Here is a 27,936-nt window from a genome sequence, read left to right on the forward strand (position 1 = left end):
TAAAGAGACTGGCCAAAGTAAGCTACTTTTATGGATGCTTTCAGTGCTGCAGTACAGAGATCAGTACAAATGGCTAAGGGAGGTATAAACAGTAGGAGAAGTGTTGTGGAAGGAATTGTTGAGGAAGGCTCCACTTCAAGGGTGGGTAATGGATAATTTTGGTTTCTGGAATGTTAGAGGGATGAATAGCCTTAATAAACAAAAGGAAATAAGGGGTTGTTTGGTTCAACAAGTTGGAATAAAATGGAATGGAGTTTGATAGTATAGTAGTATGGGGTTCTAAATCCATGCTTGCCTACTCTTGTTTGGTTCACCATACATTATAGAAGGGAGGAATGGAGTTTGAATCCAAGGTAGGAGGGTGGGTATGGGATTCCAAGGGGTTGGGGTGGAGTTAGAATCCATTGGGTATCTAACTCCATTCCAAATCACCCCAACCAAACACTAGAATGGATTGAATCCATTCCAATACATTCCAAAAGCTCCAACCAAACACCCCCTAAAGTGGTTTTTGTATTCTAATAAAATTGGGCTATTTGGTTTAGAAGAAACTAGGGTTAAAAGTAGTAATTGGATTAAAGTAAGGAATAATATGTGCTCTAGTTGGGCTTTATGCACAAATAATAGTTTGAAGAAAGGAGGAAGAGTATGTCTTCTCTGGAACTCAACTAGTTTTGATGTTGATGTTGTTGATATCACTAGTCAAACCATTCACTCTTATGTCCAGAATAAGAATACTGGTAGGAAATTTTGGCTTACAATTGTTTATGATTTCAATCAGAGCTCCAGAAGAGATAGTTTATGGGCTAAATTTAAGGAGTATGCTGGAATGTGTAATGAGGCTTGGGCTGTGGGAGGTGATTTTAATAATGTGCTTAATTATCATGAAATAATTGGCTCTGATGTAACTGCAGCTGAAATTCTTCCTTTTCAAGATTGTGTTAATTGGTGCCAATTACAAGATATTCCTGCTATTGGCTCTTATTTTACGTGAAATAATAAACAAGGAGTGGATACAAGGGTATATAGCATAATTGATAGGATTTTGGTTAATGCTAAATGGATTTCATGCTATCCTGAGGCATTTGCCAATTTTCTACCAGAGGGTCTTTATGATCATTGTCCCTGTATTGTTCAGTTTGATGTTGTGGTTAGAAGTAGTAGGGCTCCTTTCAAATACTATAATATGTGGTCCATGAGTCCAGGGTTTGAGGAAATCGTTAAAGAGAATTGGGGTGAAAGCATTGATGGAACCAAAATGTTTCAGGTGGTCTCTAAATTAAAGAAGTTGAAAAGGCAATTAAAAAATCTCAATAAAAGTGAGTTCAATGATATTGAAAATAATAGCTCCATTACTTTTATGGCTTTGACTCAAATTCAGAAAAATCTTAGGATCAATCCTATGGATCCAGGGCTTATTGAAGCTGACAGGGCCCTAGCAAAGGAGTATGCCCAAATGCTGAAGGCCAAACATATGTTTTTACTGCAAAAATCCAAAGCAGAATGGGCAACAGATGGAGATGATAATACTGCATACTTTCATGCCAGTATAAGAAGTAGAAGAAGCAGAAACAAAGTCATTCAAATTGATGATATTTATGGTGAGTGTCAGAAAGAGGGGCATGGAATCAATTAGGCTTTTATTGAGTACTTTACTAACATCCCGGGGACTAGTAAGAATGTAATGGATGTACATGTTCCTATTGTGAGAAGAGGGAAGCTGATCATAGAAGAAATGTATTCAGTCTTGCTTAAACCAGTGACAGCAGAGGAAATTAAACTGGCTATGTCTTCCATTCCAGGGACCAAAGCACCAGGCCCTGATGGATATACAAGTCAGTTTTTTAAAGATAGTTGGGAGATCACTGGTGGGGGTGCCACTGCTGCTATAATGGATCTTTTTTCAGACTGGCAATTTACTCAAACAGGTGAATAACACAGTGCTGACCCTAATTCCAAAAGTTGATAGACCTACCTTTATTACTCAATTTCATCATATAGCCTGCTGTAACACTTTATACAAGGGTATAGCAAAGCTGTTGAGTAATAGGCTTGGTGAAATTTTACCTCTTATTATCAGTTCTAATCAGAGTGCTTTTGTCAAAGGGAGAGATATTGTTGAAAATATCCCGATCTGTCGGGATTTGGTCAAGTTATATGGTAGGAAATCCTGCTCTCCAAGGGTAATGATCAAAGTTGACCTTTAGAAAGCTTATGATAGCATTGAGTGGGCCTTTTTAAAGAATATGCTTGTTGCCTTGAAGTTTCCTGATAGGTTTATTAAGTTGATTATGGAGTGTGTGTGTGTGTGTGTGTGTGTGTGTGTGTGTGTGTACTCCCTCTTTCTCTTTGGCTCTCAATGGGGACTTTTTTGGTTTCTTTAAGGCTAAGAGAGGGATAAGGCAGGGGGATCCACTCTCTCCTCTCTTATTCACTATATGTATGGAATATCTGAGTAGGTTTTTGCTAATGGTACAGGAAAAGGAAGGGTTCAAATTTCATCCTCTTTGTAAACCCTTGAAGCTTTCTCATCCGTTTTTTGCAGATGATTTACTTCTTTTTTTTTGCAAAGGGGATCAGAGTGTTGTAATAATGATGCTAAGAGCCTTTGAAACCTTTTTAAGAGCATTTGGTTTGTGTATGAATAAAAGTAAGTCGTGCATTTATAGTAATGAGGTATCCAAAGATGTTATTTCTGGGATTGTTCATTTGAATGGTATGGTGGAAGGAAGCTTTCTTTTAGATACCTTGGGGTCCCAATAGCTTCTAAAAGACTATCTGCACTTGATTGCTCTAAACTTGTTGATAAGGTGAGTGAGAGGATTAGGGCAATTGGAACGAGGAAACTAACTTATGCAGGTCGACTTGTTCTTATCAAGTCTGTGTTGAGTACCTGTGGACAGCGGGCCGCCCATGGGGGCGCTTGGTGAAGGGGCTCGAAAACAAGCGTTTGCATTTTGTATGGAGTCGCCACCAATTTTTATGGGAAATTGGAACCGTTCGAATACCTCGTGTCATGTCAAGACACAAAGTAGTGACATGAACACTAAGCAATCGTTACCCTTAGCATTCTATGTCTAGAATGACTCTCGTGGATGCCAATGAACACGGGTGCTCACGGAGATCTGGAGTAAGGGGTGAGGGTACGTATTAGGAAGCTCTTTTGATCGAACACCTAATCCCGCCCGCCTCGATAGCGGCCTCTACTAATGATTAGGGAAGTTATTCGTACTTGATATACCGTCGGCTATATGCATGCAATGCAACATCCATAGATTAATCCTAGCATGTGAGAATTAACTAAGTCGGTTGACATGTAATTAGCAAACAATTAATGTCGAAGTTGGGATTTAAGGTCGATTTACATGTGAAAACATACAAATGATACAAAATACAATAATAATAAATATGAATTACAATAATTACAATGGATTAGGCGATTTATGTCGAAAATACCGCTAAAACGGATGATTTGATAAAAAAGAATAAAAGAATAAAACAAAGAAATACGAACAAGTCAGAAGGTGATAATACGATATATTAGTTAGTTAATACGTAGCTAATTAAACGAGGTCAAGGCAGAAGAGGAGTTCAGGGACAGAATTCACCCTGGAACAGGCGCAGCAGGCACTGCGCCCTTTGGAAGAGGCGCAGCAGTTGCTGCGTCTGTTCCAAGGGTGAGTTCTGGCTGTGAAGCCGGAACTGCAAATCGTTAATGTTAATTGGTAAATTAATGGATTGATTACGATTTTAGACTCGGATGAAAGTGATTAATGAATTATTTACATATGATTGAGGTCATAAAACAGTAAAACATGGATGAGACGGAAATAAGACGGATTAATTATGTGAAGGGTCGATGTAAATGAATGATTAATTAAACTAACTAACTAAACGAATTACACTAAACATGATGAATGACGATGAATTAATGAACAAACAGGTGAAAATATATCAACGATGAATCCCAGAAACTCAACATGAACGAATTGAATTTCTAAAACTCGAATTGAATTTAATGACGAAAACCCGCAAATATTGATTATTTGGGATTAGAGTCGGTTTTATGACGATTTAAACATGTTAATGACGATGGTTAATATACATATGAATTATTAAACTATCATGTGAACGAATTAATCAGACGAACAAAACAAAAGAAATTAATTTGATACGAATTACAGAGGACGGAGGAAGAAGAAAAGAAGCAGGAACTGCGGCAGCCTCACGAAGAGGCGCAGCGGTTGCTGCGCTCCTTCGAAGAGGCGCAGCGGTTGCTGCGTCTTTTCTCGACGTCTGTCTACTGGAAATCCGCAAAAAGGTTTTAAAGACGGTTTTAGAAATCGGTTTTAATGGTGTTTTCGACATAAACCTTACAATTGTTATACAATAATTAAAAAAAATACAATAAATAAAAGAGAGATTAATACACCCTCAGACTTACATGTTTGATGGAACGAGAAGAACTAAGAAGATCGATTAGTGAATGCTCGACGCGAATGCAAGGAAAGAGTGCCCTCGTAAGAGGAAAACGATTTAAACAGATTGATTAATTAGATTGATTGAGTGTAGTGGTCAAATTGGTCGGTCATGCAACGGAGAGGCTGGTACCCGGAAAGATCCGAGCTTACGTGGTCGGAAGTCCAAGCACGTAGGCGCCAATTAGTAAGAACGAAGTCTAGAATGCAAAGGGAGAAGAGAAGGGCGGACACTCGCGTGAGAAATATGAGGAACGAAAGCTCCTATTTATACTAATCACGTGAAGGAATAGGGTTTCGGAGACTCTTTGGAAGTGAATCTCGGAAAGATATAAAAAAGATACGTAAATCATGCAAAGAAGGGCCTGGGAAGAGGCGCAGCAGCCACTGCGTCTCTTGGAAGAGGCGCAAAGACCTGCTTTGCGTCTATTCCCAGGAGGTTTCCTCCGCTTAAGAAAGATTTCGCGTTTGAGTTATGGTAGGACGGAAATAATTCGATTATCTTTTAAATATTACGGGATATTATTTGCCAAAAGATAAAATTTGAGAAATATGGAATAGAAATATCCGGAACATTCCAGAACATTCTGACTCGGGATTTAACAGCTATCAGAAAATGGAGACGGTTTTTGACCGGACTCGAATGTACTCTAATTACTGCCAAAACGACCGTATCGGCACGTAGATGACAACTAAGAGGTTGACATTAATATTTGAGCAATCACTTGACGATAATCTTACGAACTGTCACTAATCGTTCCGCGTATCAAACATGCGGCCCAATCATCACCGGGTGGTTTGCGGGAGGTGCAGAAACGAGGTGTCTACAGAGCCCCCACTTTGACTGAGGCTTGGACAAGGCAAAAGTCAAAGTATAGCCATCAGTTCAATCGAAGATTACAACCTGACGACTATGGCGACGCGAGGCGGCTCAAGGGATCTGAGCGAAGGACCTATCGTCGGGAACATTTTAGAGTTTGTCGACTATCGGGGAGGGTCGTTTAAAGTCCATTAGACTACGTAAGGAGGCTCGCCAGCCATAAAAAGAGATCATACCTGAGATTTCCTCGAACTTTGCGGGGAAATAAGAGATAATGAAAACAGCAGGACGTCGGTAGAAACTGCTGGGGATCCACTTGCGTCGGTCTCAAGCGAACTCTGGCGAAATTTGGAGGTCGAATCTGTTTGCGTTGGCCTCAAGCGGACTCGGGGTTGGAAAATATGCCGACGACTAGTAACATCTTGATCGTCGTAGGGGAAACCTTGAGTGAGCAGTACTGCAAAATACTACTGTGCTGGGGGATAGACGACTAGGAACATCTTGATCGTCGTAGAAAGAAAGTCTTGAGTGAGCAGTACTGCAAAATACTACTGCGCTGGACATAAAAATTGAGCAATACTGCAAAATACTGCTGCGCGGGATAAAATGAATTCGGACAATACTGCAAAATACTGTCGCGCTGGATGAAACGTGGGCCGGAACGAAAGAAAATCGTCGAAACGGACCAAAAGAACATAATAACATTGAAGAAGAGGCGCACCAAAGATGGGCCCACGAATAACGAACTCATAACAGATTTTTGAAAATCCACAAGGAGGGAACAAAAGGAAGAGGCGCAGCAAGAGCTGCGTCTCTTGGAAGAGGCGCAGCACCTGCCGCGTCTGTTCCCCAATTTGGCAATTCTGCGTAAAAAACGCGAAATCAGAAGGTTTATGTTCATTTTATTCGAAACATAAATCACTCCATTCTCTCTCAAATCTTCACCATTTTCGTCGAGGTTGGATTCAAAAGCTTGCTTAAAATATGACTAATCGAGGTATGTGCTTTAATCTTGCATTAATCTTCCATATTTGTTGAATTTTGAGCCGCGAACATTAGGGTTTTCGACCCTTTTGATCGAAAATTTGGGGCTTTTCCCCCAAATGGATTTGTCTTGCCAAATTGATGCTAGAAATGGATAATAGGTAATGTTAGGAACATAACCATGTATTTACTTTGAATTTTCATCGAGTTTTGAGCCCTTGAGCGAATTTTGAGACGGTTTCACAGCTAGATCGTAAATTGCTTCGAAAATGGCCTTAGGATTGCCCATTTGTGATGAAACTTGATATTTGGGACCCTTGGATGATGGGTAAACTTTCTACCATCTTGGAATTTTGGTTTGTGACAACTTTTTCAGGAAACTTATTAGGGCATAATCGCCATTATAGCGAAATGCTGCCGAATTTTCGACTCGAACCCGAGACTAGGCTTTGACTCGGACTTGACTTGACTCAATTCATCACATGAGTGATTGAATTGGTGGGAATATGGCCAAGGATGGCCAGAAATGGGGAATTTCGGGGCCTTGAAGGCTCGAAAACTTCTTAACAAAGGCTTGTCGTCATGGGACGCGGCTTGGATTTGCTTTAATGTTTGCAGGTGACGATGCTTTCTACTTCGGGAGAGATCCCATGGACATAGACGCCGCTGTTGTTGAGGAGGCTTTGGAGCAGGCCTTCACCGCCGTGATGATGGGCTGCTGCGGGACGAGGTTCCCGAGGAGGAGGTGGCGAGGAGGAGGAGATTCGAGACGGGCCCACCTCGGACGAGGGGTCATCGGTGAGAGGTGCTCCGCGTGGCCGAGACCGGGAGAGTAGGCACCTTGTGTGGGCTGCGCAGAGGGTCACTTGTCCTACAGGACGGTGAAGAGCTTGGTAAATAGGAATTCCCTAACTCATTACCTATCCTTTTCTATTTTTGTTCAAATTTCTTTCAAATTTACTCAAAACTAAAGATAGCTTTGTTTCGAATCATAATAGGAGGCCGGGAACATCCGGTCGTTCTCGGGGTATACGACAGCGATGGAGCACTACGAGCGGCTGTCGGAGGAGGAGAGGGCCATGATTGAGCGTGGAGCGTTCGGTCCTCTGGTTCAGGTCTGGAGGGATATCGTGAAGAGGAAGTTGCGGGCCAACCTTAGCTTGGTCCGCGCTTTCTTGGATCGATTTTGGGATACGACTTCCACGTTTCACCTGCCTTTTGGTGAGGTGGGAGTCACTTTGGAGGACTACGGCATGATTTACGGTGCCGTGCGGGATCGAGGAGATGGTGTGGCCGGAGGCGGCATGAGGGCGGATTCGGCCGAGGCGAGGAGGTTCATCGGCTGGAACTTGTCGCCGAAGGCGGGTGCAGTCGGGTTTGGTACCAGTACCTACGTTCGAGATTACTTTGCGGGGAAGACCCCGGCATCGGTGGTGATCGACGGGAGGGAGACGGCTCCTCCTCCTCATGAGCAGAGCAGAGGGCCCGTCGTGGCTTTGGTGGCTCTTGTCTTCGATTTACCTCGGAGACAAGGGTGAGAGGTTGTCGACGAAGCTTCTCCCCTTTCTTTCGACTGAGTTCCCTAGGACGTTGGGGACCGGGTCATCTTGCTGGTTTTGCGGTCCTCATCCGCTTTATGAGGGCCATGGTTCGTCCGGAGTTGATGGAGAAGGGGACTTCTCCGGCGCTGTCGGACACAGGCTCTTGTTGGAGGTATGAACCTTCCTTTAGACCAAAGTAAATTCCTTTCTTTTATCAAAGATCAAAAGATCGTCATTGACTATTCTGTTTTACAGGCGTGGGTGTACTCTTACTTTCCGGACCTCGCGCCCAAGAGGACGGAGCCGTTGGAGAGGGCCTACCCCGTGGTGAGGGAATGGGTCATGTGCCGGACGAAGAGCAAGCGTTCTTCTCACAATGTCTACCGGCGGGATGTGAACGCTCTTCAGCTGAGCAGCGTGAGTATCCCATTTGCATTCATTCCCACCTTCTTATACTTTGTTTTAAATTGATCATAGGAATGACCTTTGCCTTGATATTGTTGCAGTGGGTGCCCAGACCTTGGGCGGAGTACGCTGGAGCGCCTCCTTTTGTTGCTGAGGTCCTTCGACCTAGGAGCCCGAGTCATTTGCTTGTTGTGGACGTCGATGGGTCTGTGTGGTATCCGGGCGAGCGTATGGCTCGTCGGTGCTCTCGGGCGCGTTGACGGTTCCCATCGATCCTCCGAGGACGATGTTCGGGGAGCCTTCGAGGCCGAGAGGGAGGCGGACTTGGCTGGTGCCGATGGCGACGACCTTCTTCTCCCGACGAGGATTACTCGGCGTTCTTTACTGGGAGGTTGGCGTGATGCGGCCGTAGTGGTGAGTATCCTTTATTTACTTGATTTGATTTTGGGAATCACGACGAAAGATCGTCGATTAATGAGAGCTATTTGTCTTTGCGGGAGGTCGGCGGCGGGCATCGAGCCCCGTGTACCCCGAGACCCTCGAGTACCGACGCCTCGGGAGGACGACGATCTCCGAGTTGCGTGACTTTGACGTGGCTGTGACGGATCTTGGCCTAGATGACGGCAAGCATCGATTCGGAGGGTGAGTTCCCATTTTGCATAGTTTTCGTGTAAGAACACATTTGATTGAACTTGTTCAATTTTGCTGAGAATTACTTTTGAAATGCAGGTCGCGCCATCTCGGTTCGTGGCATTATGGAGGGTGGCCAACCGGCTGCGAGCTACCGCCATCGAGGCACTCGTCGGTGGTCGGGGTCGTCAGGTATGAACCTCATTTGTTTTTTCCTTGATTTTTGATTTTTTCAGTTTTGTTTGAATTGATTGACATGAGTCAATTTATTATTGTCCACAGCCGATCGCGAGTGGAGCGAGAGTTGACTTGATCTCGGGAGGAGACGGCTCGTTTGTCGAGGGAGCTCGAGTTTCGGGACGCCGAGATTGCCGCTCTTATGGCGAGGGTTGCCGAGCTGGAGGGTGCCCAGCAGTAGTCTGCGCGGTTTTGGTTTTGAACATTTTGGACTTGTTTTGGGGCGCAAGCCCCCAGTTTACTTGGATTTTTGGACCTGTTTGGGGCGAAGCCCCCCAGTTGTACATTTGGACTTGTTTGGGGCGAAGCCCCCAGTTTGCTTGTACATTTGCTTTTTTGTTGTATATACGACGGCCTGAGTGCCTTTTGCTGTTGGGTTGTGTTGGTTGTACCTGCAGGTTAGCTTTTGAACAGGTTTGGTAGACAACGGTTTACGCCGTCATGCTGCCGGAATTTACATAGAAAATCACGCAACACATACATTTTTTTATATACACATAGGGCCTTTAATTAGTGCAAAATGAGACTCGAAAGGACGTGAAATGCAAAAATTTTGCCGGAAATGACCGGACGGTAGGGAGGGTTACCCCCAAAAAAAAAAAGAAAAAGAGAAATCTATGAGTTAGAAAATGGAAAAAATTAAACAAATGAAATGACTAAGTAAAATGTTGAAATAAAAAAGAATTAAAAGGAAAATTAAATATAAAAGTGTGAGAAAAATGGCGGAAAATGTCGATGTCGCCTCGAAATGCGTGTCCGCGGATTAAGGAAACCTGAAGCATGGTAAATTTCTCGGATTTACCAAAATAAAATCCCGTAGGAATAGGAAATTATTTGTTTATAGAATTAGGAAAGATCCAAACACGGAAATCACGGAAGTGAGGTTGGGGAAGAGGCGCAGCATGAGCTGCGTCCCTTTGAAGAGGCGCAAAGAGTGCCGCGCCTGTTCCCAAGCAGGTCGGTTCTGACGGATTTTTGGAAACAGCAATTAGTATAAATAGAAGCGTCGACGAAGCTTTAAATCATATAATTCTTCCGTCTCTTCTTCGTCGCCTCACATAAAAAACTCCCAATAAATTTTCAAGAGAAAATTATCATCATGGATACTTTGGAGATTCGCTTGAAGGAATGGACTAATGAGTTTTCGAACATTGAGAAGCACGATATGGGTGCTTATAACCTTGGGTCTTTATTGAGTTTGAAACTCATTAAGGTTGTAAGACCGTTCTTGGATGCTTGCCTTGATTATTGGGATCCAAATTATCATGTTTTTGCGTTCCCAGGAGGTGATATTTGTCCTTTTAGGAGGAAATTGTCGCTATTGGCGGGTGGGACCCTGAACATCTACCTGCCATCCCTTCTACTGCTCAAGGGTATAAGAGCAAGTTTAGAGATTTGCTTGGACTTACTAGACTGGAGGTGGATCGCTTAGTTACCCCGAAAGGCGTGAGGATGTTAGATTTTATAGACCGATTCATCGGGGCCGACCCCTCTGTCTCTTATGTTGCTAGGAGGAGAGCATTTGGCTTCGTTTGCTTTGCATGTATATGTCTTCCAGGGACATGTTGATGAAGATTTGAGAGGCGATCCTCGTCTGTTGGGTCTTATTGAGCAAATGGAGCTGCGCAGGAGCCCAGCTTGTCTATGCCTAGGGGAGATCATTTTGGGTTTGGATAATAGGAAATCCAACCGTGATCTGCCGTTCTTGGGAAGTCCCGTTATCCTACAGGTAAAAGACACCTTTCTTTCTCTTTTTTTTGTCTTCGTTTTTTCTTTTTTTTTTGTTTTTTTTTTTTTTTTTTTTTTTTTTTTTTTTTTTTTTTTTTTTTTCGGGTGTCTAATACCTGTTTTTTTGGTAGGTTTGGCTTATGGAACGGCTCCACCGCTCGAGCCCCGGTTCATGCACTTTCCTATCATGCCCGTATGATTTCGATGAGGACACGGCTGTACATGGTGGACTTCACCCGGGTCTGTGACTATTGGAAGAACAAGCTGAAGACTGATGATGGCCCGCTGATCAGGTGGGTCGTTCCGTGGTGGCACCTCAAGTCTGTCACTGGAGTGTCTTCTTTGGATCCTACTAGGTCCGTGCGCATTCCTGGATTGGAGTTTATGGTATGCATCTTCCCTGAGAGATTGATGAGGCAAGTCGGGTTGAAGCAGATGATCCCTAGGCTTGACACCGTTCCGCAGACTGCTATGGCGCTTACTACAGAGAGCCGAAGAGAGTGGGCTATGAAATGGGCCCAAAGAAACATGTGGTTCTTGAACTTCTCCTCCAATGCCTTGTGGGTGTCGGACTCTTATCTGAGGTGGAGGAAGGCGACAACTTCGGAAGAGCGCGAAAGGCGAGGAAGCGCGAGCCCGTTGACTACAAGGTGCGAGAGGGAGAGAAAGAGAAGGAGAAGCATCCGATGAAGGAGAAGAGGAAGCCGGGTTCCAAGTCATTCATCCTTCGAAGAAATCAAGACTACTCTGTCGCGAGAGATGGTGGTTGGCAAGAATGGGAGAGTCGGGCCTCGAGAAAGACCGTTGGTGATTAGGTCGAAGTGGTGCAAGAGCGCTCGGCTCGAGGTCGTGACAAGAAATATGACAAGAACGACAAGGGCAAGGGAAAGATGGAGGAATAGCCCAAGTCTTATTTATTATTTAATTATTATTATTATTGTTGTAATAAGGAGGGATTTTTAGAATCCTAGCCTAATCTATTTTTATTATTTGTCGTATTATTATTATTAGAAATTGAATGAAATAAAAAGGTTAAATGGTTATGAAACCGTTGTGATTTTCTTTAATTATTCTTGTCGAATTTCATATGCAATGCAAATGTCCTTCTATTTACATTTTAAATATAATGGTGGGTTGAATCCCGTGAAGGATTGCCTACGTATTCACTTAGAGAAAGCGAAATCAAACCCTTGCGCGTAGTTCGAGTAAATGTAAAAGAATAATTGTTCGAAGCAAGAGCTTGTAATGAACATAGAAAATAAGCATGAGCTTTTGCTTACTCGGGAGGTGCGAATTTAGTTTGTTTGATGATATGAGGATGACAAGTTTGCCAAGATGCAAGAGCATAGTGACATTCAAATGGGCCAGGGGCCGTTTATTTAGTGTCACAAGAGCGACACGTAGGTTTACGCGAGGCGCGTTTTTATCCTATTCTAGGCATAGTATCGTTTCAGTTGGTCGAGATTTGTGGGGTTTGAGAACTCATTCCGTCTAGGTCCTGTGATTCGACCGCACCCCCGGGAGTATTGATTTGACTAGATATGGTCCGGCCGATTAGGTTTGAATTTTCCCCTTGGGTCGACGGGTAAAAGAGCTCTGACCGATTTGAGAACTAAATCTCCTTCTTTGATGTTTCTTGGCCTAACCCTTTTGTTGAAAGCTCGTTTGATACGTGCTTGATATGTTTGGACATTATGTAAGGCACGAAGCCTACGTTCATCCAGGAGGATGAGTTCTTCGTATCTATCTTTCTTCCAATCGGCTTCCGGGATTTGACTTTCTAGCAGAATACGCAAGGATGGTATTTCTAGCTCGACTGGTTGTACGGCTTCCATGCCGTAAGTCAAATAGAAAGGAGTAGCCCCAGTGGGCGTCCTAACTGATGTACGATACCCCCACAAAGCGAAGGGTATTTTGCTTGGCCAATCTCTATAATTGTCAGTCATTTTCTTGAGGATTGTGACGACATTCTTGTTAGCCGCTTCTACCGCGCCGTTAGTACGTGGTCGATAGGGCGATGAGTGATGATGCTTGATCTTGTACTTGGCTAGCAATTGTTCGGTTTCGGCTTGGAAGTGGGACCCATTATCGCTAATGATTTCATGTGGGCAACCATATCGGCAGATGATGTTGTTTTGTATGAATTTGGCTACATTTTTGGCCGTAAGAGCGGTGTAGGAAGCCGCTTCTACCCACTTGGTGAAGTAGTCAATTGCTACTAGGATGAAACAGTGACCTCTGTACCGGGTGGGGTTATTTTCCGATTATGTCAATTCCCCATGCGGAGAATGGCCAAGGAGATGTCATCGTATAGAGCAACGAAGGAGGGACATGTTGTACGTTCCGAAGATTTGTGATTGTGGCAATGTCTTACATATTTGATGCAATCGGATTCCATTGTGGTCCAATAGTACCCTAGACGTGTGACTTTCTTTGCCATCATAGGTCCACTCATGTGAGGACCGCATTCTCCGTCATGGACTTCTTCCATCACTTTTCGTGCCTGTGAATGATCAAGGCAACGTAGGACTACACCAAGAGGTGTTCTTTTGTACAATTCTCCTTGCATCAGGATGTATTGGGAAGCTAGTAGGCGTATAGCGCGTTGTCCCCTTTTGTCCATATCTGGCGGATAGGTACCATTGAGCTTGAAATTCAGGATTGCTTGGAACCAGGGCTCCTGTGCGATTTCTTCTTCATCGGTAATTTGATGGACATAAGCCGGCTCCGACCGTCGTTCGATACACAAAGGCATTTCCATCATGTAATCCGGCATGTTTATCAAAGATGCAAGTTTCGCAAGAGCGTCTGCAAATTGATTTTCTTCTCGAGGTAGGTGTAAGTAGGTTACGTGATCAAAGAATTGAGCGACTTGGTCTATTCTAGCCTGATAGGGTGCTAGGCTTTCACTTCGGATTTTCCAGGATCCTGTAACTTGGTTGATGATTAGTGACGAATCCCCGTGCACTCGGAGGTTTTTGATGCCTAAGCTTACTGCCGCTTGTAGTCCAATTAGACAAGCCTCATATTCTGCGGCGTTGTTTGTCACCTCGAAGTCGAGTTTGACAGCAATCGGTGTATGCTCACCTTCAGGAGAAATGAGCAACACTCCTATCCCAAATCCTCTTAGGTTTGATGCTCCATCGAAGTATAGGTCCCAGGAGTCTACATCTGTTTGAAGTATATCCTCGTCGGGAAATGACCAAGTATCTATGGTTTGTGCGTCGTTGATGGGATTTTCTGCGAAGAATTCGGCGACGGCGCGACCCTTTATAACTTTCAGTGGCACATATTTGAGGTCAAATTCTGAGAGCATCATGGTCCATCTTGCCAGACGTCCGTTGAGGACGGGTTTCTCGAAGAGGTATTTGACTGGATCCATTTTGGAGAATATCTTGACGGAGTAGCTAAGCATGTAGTGACGTAGCTTCTTCGTCGCCCACACAAGAGCGAGGCATGTCTTTTCGAGTTGTGAGTATTTGCACTCGTATTCCAAGAACTTCTTACTTAGGTAGTAAATAGCTCTTTCTTCACTTCCTACGGTTTGAGCTAACATGGCACCCATGGCGGTTTCGGTTACCGTGAGATACAAACCAAGAGGTTGATCTTGTTGTGGTGGCATGAGCACTGGTGGTTTAGCCAATATCTCCTTGATTCGGTCGAACGCCTTTTGACAATCATCGTCCCACATGGTGTGGTCTGTTTTCTTGAGTTTCTTGAAGATAGGCTCGCAAATCATCGTAAGTTTCGATATGAATCGACTTATGTATTGCACTTTTCCCAGGAATCCCCTGACTTCCTTTTCTGTTTGAGGTTGTGGCATTTCGATCAGAGCTTTGATTTTGGAAGGATCTATTTCTATGCCTCGTTGGCTAACGACGTATCCTAGGAGTTTGCCAGATGTCACCCCAAATGTGCACTTTTGAGGGTTGAGTCTCATGTTGTACTTCCGTAGCCTTGCGAAGAATTTGCGAAGGTTCGCAATATGTCCCTCTCTTTCCTTGGATTTGACAATCATGTCATCTACATATACCTCGACTTCTTTATGCATCATGTCATGTAGGAGTGTAGTCGCGGTGCGTTGGTATGTAGCTCCGGCGTTGATCAATCCGAACGGCATTACTGTATAGCAATAGGTTCCCCATTGGGTGACGAACGCGGTCTTATGCATGTCTTCCATGGCCATTTTGATTTGGTTATAACCCGCATATCCATCCATGAAGGATAGTAATGCGTGGTCTGCAGTATTGTCCACTAATATGTCGATGTGAGGTAGAGGGAAGTCATCTTTTGGGCTGGCTTTGTTCAAGTCCCTAAAGTCAACACAAACTCGGATTCTCCCATCCTTTTTGGGCACGGGTACTATGTTAGCTACCCAGTCAGAATACTCGGAAACTTTGATGAACCCGGCTTTGAATTGTTTGTCAACTTCTTCCTTAATCTTTAGAGCCCACTCTGTTCTCATTCGTCGAAGCTTCTGCTTCACAGGTTTGAAACCTGGTTTAATCGGAATCCTATGTTCGGCGATATCCCTGTCGATCCCTGGCATGTCTTTGTAGGACCAAGCGAAAACGTCTTTGAATTCATTTAGGAGGTCTATGAAGTCGGCCCGTTCGGTAGAGCTCAAGGTAGTCCCTATCCTAAGTTCTTTGGGTTCTAGTTCGGTTCCTACATTGATGGGTTCGGTGTCCTCAATTACAGGTCCCCCTTCCCCTTCCTGTAGTATTTCTTTGGCTACGTAGGGAGGTATTTCGGTCAAGTCGGGGTCTTGGTCATCCTCGGTATCATCATAAATGTAATTGCACTCAAAATAACGCAAAGAGTAAGCGAGAACCCGATTTATTCATATTAAGATTTGAGTAAAGTTGAAACAAAGAAGCCAACCGATCCATGGTCGGTGGCGGTAAAGGGACGATAATGGTGGGGCATTTCCCGAACTACGTGGCTACTTGAAAACAAGCTAGGAGAAACGAAGGGAGTGGGGATGACGACAGGAGTAGACTCTCTAATGACTTCTCTAGACTTTGACTCTGACTCCGACTCCGACTCTGATTCTGATTCGAACTCGTCGTCTTCTGGTTCTTCTTTGAACATCTCTCCTTCTCCAGTGGTGAGTTTGAAGAGTCTTCCTTGATTGTCGGTCCATTTGATTGATTTTCTCCATCCTTTCTGCTGCTTTGTGTCGATTTCTGTGATCAATGCGGTGGGGTTGAAGCGATCGTCTTGAAGTATCGTAGTAATGATCTCATCCTGCGCGGCCTTAACAAATCGGTCCTCTCCAAACAAAAGGCTAACAGCTTGTTCGTCTAAGCAAGGTGCTTGACGGGTTTTGACGGTAGGAACCGTTTCTGGAGGGATGAAGTAGCAATCGTGAAAGATCTCGATTCCGGCTAACTTCCTCTCGAGGTAATGCCAAGGTTCGGGAAATCCGTGAAAGAGTTCCGAACTTCCTTCTTGAACGAAGTATCCATTTAAGGTCGGGAGATATGGCCTCATTTGGACTCCTACATACTTGCGATTTTGGACTTGGGCAAGCATTTCGATAACTTCTTCTGTTGTGGGTTTGTACCCTAGTCCAAGTGGTATTCTCGATGAGTTGCCTTTCTTGTATGGCGCGAAGGTGTTCTTCCGAGCCGGGTTCAAAGGCATTCCGGGGAAGTATCCCTGATTTTTGAGTATGTGGTTGACCACCAAGTTAGAGTAGGGATTATAGTATAAGGGTGCCAACTCACTTTCTATGACATTTACACTTTGGAAGCCCCCAAGTTCGTATATGGGATCCGCAAGGACTTGATTGTTTGATTGCTTCTCGATTATGGCCTTGATGGGCGACGAAGTGATCGTCACAACTTTGCCATTTAGTGGGATCTTGATCTTTTGATGAAGGGTGGATGTTACTGCTTTGGAAGCGTGAATCCAAGGCCTTCCCAGAAGTATGTTGAATGAAGCTTCGATGTCCACTATTTGGAAGTTAACCTTTCGTTCGATTGGTCCCGTTGCTATGGTTAGGTTAGCAAGTCCTACCACTTTTCGTCGTGTACCGTCGTATGCACGTACACCTTGATTTGTAGAGGTCCAGTCCGACTCTTTCATGCCTAGTTTGTATGCCGTTTTGAGGGGTATGACGTTGATCGCGGAGCCATCATCTACCAAGGTCATTGGCACATTTTTCTTTAGACAGATGACAGTGATGTATAGAGCAAGGTTGTGACTGGCGCCGGAAGGTGGCAAGTCTTCATCTGAGAAAGTAATAGGATTACTTAGCTTGGGTGATTCTTGGAAGACCAAGTTGACTACATCTTCAGGGGTAGAGTTATGTGCTACATTCAATTTGGCCAAAGCTTGCAGTAAAGCTTGGCGATGCGGAAATGAGCTTGCTACTAGTTGCCAGACTGAAAGATCAGCCTTGGTTTTCTGTAATTGCTTGAGCAAATGATCAGTGGGGTCGTCTTCGTTGTCATTTGGTGTGATGACGTTGGTTGGACCGTTTTGAGTGGTGCTTTGATATGGACGATCCGAACGAGTTAGGTGATCCACATCTTGGTCTTCACCATTTTGGACTATTTCCTTTACCAAAGAGTTTTCAATGAGATATTCGTCTTCATCGTCATCGGCCCAAACTCCATTGATCGCAGCTAGTTCCTTCATTCTCATGATGTCACTTTCGAGTTGTATGATTTGATCGACTAGCTTGTCGACCACGGCGACTACTTCTTGCATAGTGGCATTTTGAGAGAAGGTCAATGGTATGTGCTCCTTAGGTGTTGCATTGGGATTGCGCAAGACCATTACCATGTTTTCTAGTTCCCACACTTGTCTATCTACGCTCCTTTCCCATGCGATGAAGTCGAAGATGGTAGGGGAGATGGTAGAGTAGAGTCTTTCTTTCTCAATTGCATGAATGTCGTTTTCGGTGGGAGAAATGAGATGTGAGCAATCTAAGGTAGATTCGTCACTTGTAATCACTAGAACTCCAAGAGGATTCTGAGTGTTGTTGGGCTTACCTCCTGGTGGAATTGGAAGTCGACCATCTTCAATCATATCTTGTAGCACGTGTTTCAACTTGTAGCATTTTTCTGTGTCATGCCCCTTGCCCCTATGGTATTCACAGTAGGAATTTTCATCCCAGAATTTGGACTTCCTTTCAGGTTCGGGAGTAGGTCCGATGGGTTGGAGTTTGCCTTGCTTCATTAGTCTTTTTAGAGCGTTGGAGTATGTATCCCCAAGGTTTGTGAACTTCCTTGGTGGGCTAGTTTTCTTGGATGGCTCGAGAAGGTTAACTTCGTCGGTCTTGCTAGTAGAGCCGTATGAACGACTCGTGGACCCTTGGTATCCTCGACCTACCGTTTTGGACAAGAGTCCTTTGCGGATATCATCTTCAATTCGTGTCCCTAGTACAGTTAAGTCCTTGAAGGTCTTGATGTTTTGATATCTCAAATGGTTGGCATATATGGGCTTGAGATTGTCCACGAACTTCTCCACAAGAGTGGCCTCATCCGGGCGTTCAACTAGTTGAGTACTAGTCTTCCTCCACCTACTTAGGAAGTCGGTGAATCCTTCCTTATCATTTTGGGTAAGAACCTCTAGAGTGCGCATGTTGACTTTGATCTCAGCATTATCCGCATATTGTTTTGAGAACTCGATGGCGGCGTCCTCCCAAGTAGCGACCTTTTTGTGATCTAAAGTGTAGAACCATTGCTTTGGGATGGTGTCAAAAGATGAAGGAAAGATCCTTAAGAACATCTCGGGTTTGATGCCTTTGATAGACATGTAGTCCTTGAAGGCGCGGATGTGGTTCAAAGGGTTCTCATGTCCTTTAAACTTAGGGATATCCGTCATGCTAAAGTTAGTGGGCAATTTGGAATTGACGGCTTCATACTTACGATTGTTCTCCCTGTAAATGTCATCCCCCTTAAGGTACATCAATTGCTCCTCTAGGTATTGGAGTCTTTTCTCAGCTGCGGTTGTTCCTAGGATAGGATTCTCATCTTTAGACTCGTCATCGGAGAATTGTAGCACTCCACCTTTAGGAGGAGGTAGCTTTCCCTCTACATCAAAGATACGGCCTTCGATAAGCTCAAGGCGGTCATAGGTTTGTTCTTGGGTAATTTGCATTTGGGCTATCGCGGCTAGGATTCGATCATTACTTTCTTGAATTTGCTGGAGGTTCGTTTCATCACTTGACCCAGGCATCTTGAAAACTGGACAAGAGATCGGCGACGAATCAAGACACGATCGACCATTCTATCACACTTGCTAAAAGAGGAAAAGTTTTGACTCATGAAGTGGGTGTGTGCCACTTGTGTCGAGTGAGTTTTGAAGAAAGACAAGGTCTTTGAAAATGTGTGTCCTAGTCAACTGTAGTGTAGTTGTAGGAGCGGACTCGAGGTGAGGTTTGAAATGGGCTTGTGGCCCGAATTTTGACACGACAAATGGACAGAGTTTTGACCGGATTTTGTGCTAATTAAAGGCCCTATTTCGAAATTTCTTGATTGAAAACGGGTTTTGATTTTTGAAAATTCGTCATGGTTTTGTTTAGAAATGGTGATCACATAAGGTTTACACGTTTATACAAGCATTATAACGGGATGCTGAGTGCATTTAGAAAGGTTTTTGGTTTAAAGGGTGGGTTGCCATACCGAACCATCAAACCCGAAGTCTGTGGAGAGGCTCGTGCCAAACAAGAGTAAGGCCGATTCCTAGTCCATTTCCTCAAGTAGTGAAGGCCCTTGATACAAACAAGAGTAAGCATCATGGTATGGATGACGTCAATCGCTATCCATCCTTAGGCCCAAATAAGAATTAGGACCGTTTAGACGGGACGATTGGTCGAATGGGTTGGGTTGGGCCTAGGAAGGCCGAATAAAACGATCTAGGAAGACCGAGTTATGAAAACCGACAATTGTCTTGTACAAACTTATTCCGTAACCTTGTTCAAGTTTCACCCTTAGCTACACGTAAGTGTATTATCCCCAGCGGAGTCGCCAAAGCGTGGAGCGGGCCGCCCACGGGGCGCTTGGTGAAGGGGCTCGAAAACAAGCGTTTGCATTTTGTATGGAGTCGCCACCAATTTTTATGGGAAATTGGAACCGTTCGAATACCTCGTGTCATGTCAAGACACAAAGTAGTGACATGAACACTAAGCAATCGTTACCCTTAGCATTCTATGTCTAGAATGACTCTCGTGGATGCCAATGAACACGGGTGCTCACGGAGATCTGGAGTAAGGGGTGAGGGTACGTATTAGGAAGCTCTTTTGATCGAACACCTAATCCCGCCCGCCTCGATAGCGGCCTCTACTAATGATTAGGGAAGTTATTCGTACTTGATATACCGTCGGCTATATGCATGCAATGCAACATCCATAGATTAATCCTAGCATGTGAGAATTAACTAAGTCGGTTGACATGTAATTAGCAAACAATTAATGTCGAAGTTGGGATTTAAGGTCGATTTACATGTGAAAACATACAAATGATACAAAATACAATAATAATAAATATGAATTACAATAATTACAATGGATTAGGCGATTTATGTCGAAAATACCGCTAAAACGGATGATTTGATAAAAAAGAATAAAAGAATAAAACAAAGAAATACGAACAAGTCAGAAGGTGATAATACGATATATTAGTTAGTTAATACGTAGCTAATTAAACGAGGTCAAGGCGAAGAGGAGTTCGGGGACAGAATTCACCCTGGAACAAAGCAAATCGCTGCGCCCTTTGGAAGAGGCGGCGATTCTTTGCGTCTGTTCCAAGGGTGAGTTCTCGCTGGAAGTTTTAATCGCAAATCGTTAATGTTAATTGGTAAATTAATGGATTGATTACGATTTTAGACTCGGATGAAAGTGATTAATGAATTATTTACATATGATTGAGGTCATAAAACAGTAAAACATGGATGAGACGGAAATAAGACGGATTAATTATGTGAAGGGTCGATGTAAATGAATGATTAATTAAACTAACTAACTAAACGAATTACACTAAACATGATGAATGACGATGAATTAATGAACAAACAGGTGAAAATATATCAACGATGAATCCCATAAACTCAACATGAACGAATTGAATTTCTAAAACTCGAATTGAATTTAATGACGAAAACCCGCAAATATTGATTATTTGGGATTAGAGTCGGTTTTATGACGATTTAAACATGTTAATGACGATGGTTAATATACATATGAATTATTAAACTATCATGTGAACGAATTAATCGATTTAACAAAACAAAAGAAATTAATTTGATACGAATTACAGAGGACGGAGGAAGAAGAAAAGAAGCGAGAGCTGCGGCGGCCTCACGAAGAGGCGCAGCGGTTGTCGCGCTCCTTCAAGAGGCGCAGCGGTTGCTGCGTCTTTTCTCGACGTCATCTCCGGAAATCCGCAAAAAGGTTTTAAAGACGGTTTTAGAAATCGGTTTTAATGGTGTTTTCGACATAAACCTTACAATTTTTATACAATAATTAAAAAAAATACAATAAATAAAAGAGAGATTAATACACCCTCAGACTTACATGTTTGATGGAACGAGAAGAACTAAGAAGATCGATTAGTGAATGCTCGACGCGAATGCAAGGAAAGAGTGCCCTCGTAAGAGGAAAACGATTTAAACAGATTGATTAATTAGATTGATTGAGTGTAGTGGTCAAATTGGTCGGTCATGCAACGGAGAGGCTGGTACCCGGAAGATCCGAGCTTACGTGGTCGGAAGTCCAAGCACGTAGGCGCCAATTAGTAAGAACGAAGTCTAGAATGCAAAGGGAGAAGAGAAGGGCGGACACTCGCGTGAGAAATATGAGGAACGAAAGCTCCTATTTATACTAATCACGTGAAGGAATAGGGTTTCGGAGACTCTTTGGAAGTGAATCTCGGAAAGATATAAAAAAGATACGTAAATCATGCAAAGAAGGGCCTGGGAAGAGGCGCAGCAGCCACTGCGTCTCTTGGAAGAGGCGCAAAGACTGGCCTTTGCGTCTATTCCTGGAGGTTTCCTCCTGCTTAAGAAAGATTTCCGCGTTTGAGTTATGGTAGGACGGAAATAATTCGATTATCTTTTAAATATTACGGGATATTATTTGCCAAAAGATAAAATTTGAGAAATATGGAATAGAAATATCCGGAACATTCCAGAACATTCTGACTCGGGATTTAACAGCTATCAGAAAATGGAGACGGTTTTTGACCCGGACTCCGAATGTACTCTAATTACTGCCAAAACGACCGTATCGGCACGTAGATGACAACTAAGAGGTTGACATTAATATTTGAGCAATCACTTGACGATAATCTTACGAACTGTCACTAATCGTTCCGCGTATCAAACATGCGGCCCAATCATCACCGGGTGGTTTGCGGGAGGTGCAGAAACGAGGTGTCTACAGTACCTTACACTGTTATTGATCAAGAATTTTCATTCTTCCGGCCAGCTAGTATTCTTAACAAAGTTGAAGTCATTTGCAGAAGTTTCTTGTGGCAAGGGAAAGAATATGCTAACTCACCCCCTCTGATTGCTTGGACAACTTGCTGCAAAAGTAAAAAGAATGGAGGCCTGGGAGTTGTTGACTTGAGAAGATGGAATAAAGCAGCTTTAGGCAAGTATATCTGGTGGATTAGTCATAAAAAGGATCACTTATGGGGTCAAATGGGTTCATTCCATTTATTTAAAAATTCAGACTGGGTGTCTTATCAACCTAAGGCTACTTTTAGTTGGTCCTGGCGCAAAATTTATGGTGTCAAGGAGCAGCTTAAAGCTGGGTATCTTGGTGACTGGTGGTTACAGGATGGTAAATCATATACCATTAAACAAGGATATCAATGGTTGGGAAATACTGAAGGTTCACATAAGTGGACTAAATTTGTATGGAACAATATGAGTCTGCCTAGGCATTGTTTCATAGGATGGTTAGTTGCCAATGGGAGACTTCTCACGAAAGATAGATTACATAATCTGCATTTATGCTCTGACAAAGTATGCGTGTTATGTGGAGTTGAAGATGAAGATGAAGATCATAGATAATTGTTTTTCAACTGTGAATTCAGTAGAAGATGTGTGCACCTGGTGACCCTCATGCTGGGTATTCTTATTCCTACAGATGACTTTATTCAATGGTGGCTGAGAGTGAGAGTCAGAAACCTTTTTAAGAAGAAGATAATTGCAGCAGTGATAAAAGCCCTTGTCTATAAAATTTGGGAGGCAAGGAATAGATGTCGATTTGAGTATGTTTTGGGTAGGCCTGAAGTTATTGTAAGGCAGATAAGAGAGGAGGTTAGCAGTAGAGTTTTTCATATTTGTAATGCTAAGGATAGAGAAAGGGTTAGGCAGTGGCTTAAGTAGTTTGTTGCCTGACTAAGTGGATTGATGTAATTTTGAAAGTGTTATTGGTATTAATATACTTAAATTTTACCAAAAAAAAGAAAAAAAAGAAATGGTTAACAATAGTGATTACAAAGGTAGGGGCAGACTAGGAGGAAATGTACAAGATTACTGCGGTGATAGAATTTTGTACATTTCTTACCATTTTGACCTTGCATTTGTTAGTCACTAATATTCTTCTCACTACTCATTCTCCACGTATCTTCTTTCATGTTCATTCATGTCTCAGTGGATAGAACAACATGATTAAAGAGATTGTTCTACTTTTGAAGTGATCTTTAATTTAGTTTGAAATGCGCCCCTACTATTTAATCCTGACCCACATGCTTCAACACATTCAAAGAGTCTAATATGTTTGTAGGAATAATTATACTAAGAACTAAAACTCATTTGTTAACTTACATAAAGATAAAATCCAAAGACTTTGAGAAAACGATTGGTAAAGGGGAAAAATTAGAAACTTGAAGCGGTGGAAGAAGGAGAAGGAAGTGATTTAGACGAAGATCTCTGACATCCGTCCTCAACAACCACTCTTACTTGTGCCCTTTACACTCATGTTGTTTTCCCTAGCCAATTCATTTAGTGAACTTCTGCATACAACTGCCACAAGTAATGTACAATTTAATGTTTCTTTCAGTTTCTACCATATAATACTTTCAGGACATTCTATTTTTAAGCAAACAGAAACCTGTTCATTTTCTTTTACGATATTACTAATTTTTATTCCCGTTGCTATTATTTTCGATATCACACATTCGTATTTCCTGCCTTGTTGGTAGTGGCATTTATTTAGGGAATGTTTTTAAATGCTTTTGAAGCAAGTTAAAGAACAACAGTGAGAGATGGCAGGTGTTTTTGCACTAATTAGATGTAATAACAAGTTTGTACCAAAAAAAAAAGATGTAATACCACGTTGTTTTTACTTGTCCTATGTCACTTTTCTTGTGCGTGAGGGATGTTTATTTTCTTGTAATTTTTTACAAGCGGCCATTCAGGCGACGTAAAAGGTAGTGACAACTCACTTATTTAGGACGCTTTAAGGTAGATTAAAGGTTTACAGCAAGATGAAGTCGTAGCATTGATAGATAAGAGGTTGTTTTTTCCAATAATTGGTTGTAATGTCGCATTGATTTGAACTGTGCTATGTTACTTTTCTTATGTCTGATTGATGTTTCTTTTCGTATCATTTTTTAGGAGAGAAACTAAAGCAGCATAAATGTTGTGGCGAAGTACTTATTGAGGAAGTTTTGGGTCAGGTAATTGTAATATCCGGATATTGTGGACCCATATAAGAACCTCGAGATGCGTGAGAGGACCATCAGAGTTGATGAAAGACTACTCGAGAGTAAAGTATATCCATACACTAGACCAAGTAAGACTTAGACTAGACCTACTGAGACTTCAGTGGACCGAGTAGAGCGGTCAGTTGATCGAGTGGCTGACACTCGGCTGAGTACGGCGGTACTTGATCCAGTGAGTGGCACTCGGCCGAGTGGACTCAGCACTCGACCGAGTGCAGCTGAACAGTACACGATCAAGCCTATTTCGGGATCTTATCCTAAATCATTTTATACTTCTTCTTTATCACTCCAAATCCTCTTCCTTCTCTCTAAAACCCTCACAAACACCTTCTCATGTGATTCAAGCTTGGTTTAGGATATTACTCACCTTATCCTTCCTTCCTTTTAGCTTGTAAGTTGAGATATACCTTTCTCTAGTTAGTATGAACCGTAACTTTCGGGGTTTTTGTTATGAGTAATTAATTATTAATTAGTATGTGTAATATGGGCAAGTAATGGGTAATAATAAGGGGTTTTGTATTGTATAATAGTGTATGATATATTATGATGGTATTGTGTGACTTGTATTGGATGTGACGGTTTCATGAGATGGAATCGAGTCGGATTCGGGTAGCTTATGAAGATTGCTAAAAGGTTGGTTTATCCTACTCAGTTTTGATAATGTATATACTTGCCAACATGTCTTTTGTCATTGTTTTACTTAGCATGAGTCGTATTGCATCATATGAGAGTATTTGAGGATGGTTGTGAATCTTATGTGGTGTTAAAAATGCATTATAACATGATATTGAGTTATGGCGACTCTATGAGTCGGGATATGGAGGATTTGATGTTCATAGCATATTTGGGAATGTGTCTCATAATGATTCATGTACTTGGCATAAAATGTTATTTATTACATATTGTGGTTATTGTGTATGTCGGAGGTTGATGGTGATACTTGGTGGTTGTAGAGACGTAAGGCGGTTAGGAGACCATGTTATACGCTTGGGTCGCCTCTTGGAGCTTCCCGCTCCAATAAGGGTGTGCACATTAATGACTTGAGTATGGAGGGACGCTTGTGGTTGAGGCACGACGTCTGACAGGGGATCCGATCGATTGGCTTTTGGGCCCGATACCACGGGTGTGTCCCGAGTACCTTATTACGGACTAAGGTCCGGCTGTTTGGTGGGAGGTGCTACGGTGCTGTTACCTGGTTGTGGGTACGTATGGGTGTGTCCCGGTAACGGTTTGGTGATTGCATAATCGTATCTGATGTACGTCATTGGCATGTTGCATGTTTACATATCGTCTAGTGTCTTTTGTCTTTATTTATCGAAAATGACATGTTTTGGGTTGTGTGTAATTGTCACCTATTTCTGGGGTGGCCTGTGTTGATCCATATGATATTTTCGATCATATGGGGAGCAGTATAACTACTTCATGCTTAATGAGCTTCATAGTTGATTAGAAATAAAAACCATATAATTCTAAAAAAACCATGTTATATATAAATCGCCTTTATTAGTCTTTGAATTTAATTGTTTGAAATACTGTAAGTTGTAAATATTCTATTTAATTTAAATTTAAATCTTAAGAAGTGTGTTGTTGCTTTAGCAGTTAATTATGTATGGGTAGTTTGTATGAACTGAACTGATCTGAATTTACAAGAACCGAAATTAAGTTTAAAAGAACATGTCCTTAATGTGTCCTTAACGATGTTAGTTGTTAGTAATTTACTTTTTTCATTTAGTTTAATTAGTTCTTGGAAGTATTTGTTTTTTAGTGTTTTAGGAATTTAATTAGAAGGAGAGAAAAAGGGCATTTGGGATAGTTTAAAATGGTAAAAAGTTAGTAATTTATTGATGATGAATAGTGATTGAGATTATAAATATGTATAGACATTAATTATCTTTCTTACTCAATAGAAGGTCAAACTCAGATAAAAGGACTTAAAATATGTTGAAGCGAATTACTTAATTTATTATTAGTTTAGACCCGTGCAATAAATGCACGACATAAAGAGTTTTTTTTTTTTATTTTGAATAAATTGCTTACATAATAGTGGTATCTTACTAATTGTTCATATTTTTCATCATTGTATTATACTTTGAGGAAAAAAAAAGTTGGAGCTGAAAATTAATCAATGTGCATAAATGTATTTTACAGAAAGTATTTTTATACCACAAAGTTAATGATTTCAATTTAATTAAAAATATTATAATCTAAATTTTAGTGAAAATAATATAATTTGATGGAACAATTATTTTAATGAAAAGAAAATAATTTATTGAAATAAATCGTAATTATTAGTTTCTTTATTTAAGAAGATGCTTTATTGGAGGAAAAATTTGTGAGAATTCCTATTTTTTTAGTAGATAGTTTATGTAGTTAATTGTAATTAGTTTTCTTATTTAAGAAAGATCTTTTTGGAGGGAAAATTTGTGAAAATTCCTATTCTTTTAGTAGATAGGGGATGTCATATACTTCATTGTGCAACCAAACATTGTATTGCTACTGCACAAGTAATAACTAAAACTCTCTTCAATAAATAAGACAACGAACAGAATACTTATAAACTTTATAATATTTAGTTATTATCTAAAAGCTATATTAACTAGGTTCACGTTTTAAATTATACTTGATTACTCTATGAACACAAAAAAAATTCAAGCATATATTATTTTATTGAACATACCTAGACTTATTAATTTCCCTTAACTCGGTGTTACGGTACGACCCACAAAATTCCATGATAAATTCTTTAATGCCACTATGACGATATAACCCCGGCAACTCCCGGACATGAAATCTAGTTATGTATAAAAAGGGATCGGAAAATATAACACTTTTTATTTGTATCTCTACACTTGATTTTCACTCACTAATTGTACTAAAGGAGTATATTTCTTAATCATAATGATGTTTCTGTTTCTATAGCGTTCATCTTTTGTCTCATACTACTCTCACCTTTACACATCAAAGACAAAAATAAATAAATACATCCTAAATGTGATTTTTTTTTTTTACGTAAAAAGCATGTGACGAGATATCAAAAAAATGGTGGATCCTCATTGACCTAAAACTTAATATTTTAAAGATAATTTTTGTATTTATGAAGTATTAGTTTTTTCTTGTCGAAAAGTTAATTTACAATCTCCTACAAATAAATGTAAATAAAATTATATTAATTTCAAAATTATTTATGCATTTTATTTATTTATGGACTTAAGCCATAAATGTAATACTTTTATTTTTTATTGTCCAAATCTCCCATTAAATATTTATGGTATGTTTGAGAATTTATAATCCGTAATTGAGATATTCTAAGCGTTAAAAAATTTCTTTCAATTACAACCTAGTAAAAATCGACCATGTTGTTCGCGAGGCAAAAAAGGTAGCGGATTTGCTTGCTAATGAAGGGGTCAATTCCGAAACTACTATCA

The 27,936-nt window shown here is 41.6% G+C and overlaps 1 protein-coding gene across 1 annotated transcript in view; it reads right to left on the minus strand.

Annotated features, from left to right (window-relative positions):
• Positions 1-2,086: 2,086 nt before the first annotated feature.
• LOC141651853 (uncharacterized) overlaps positions 2,087-27,936 on the minus strand; it is a 28,963-nt gene continuing 3,113 nt past the window's right edge. Inside the window, exons 4-5 of the mRNA XM_074459547.1 lie at positions 13,540-15,540; positions 2,087-2,170 (exon numbers count right to left, since the gene is read on the minus strand). Coding sequence (XP_074315648.1) covers positions 2,087-2,170; positions 13,540-15,540 — 2,085 coding nt within the window. The remainder of the gene's footprint in view (positions 2,171-13,539; positions 15,541-27,936) is intronic.

This window comes from Silene latifolia, chromosome 4, assembly GCF_048544455.1.
Source record: "Silene latifolia isolate original U9 population chromosome 4, ASM4854445v1, whole genome shotgun sequence".
Classification (NCBI taxonomy): Eukaryota; Viridiplantae; Streptophyta; class Magnoliopsida; order Caryophyllales; family Caryophyllaceae; genus Silene; species Silene latifolia.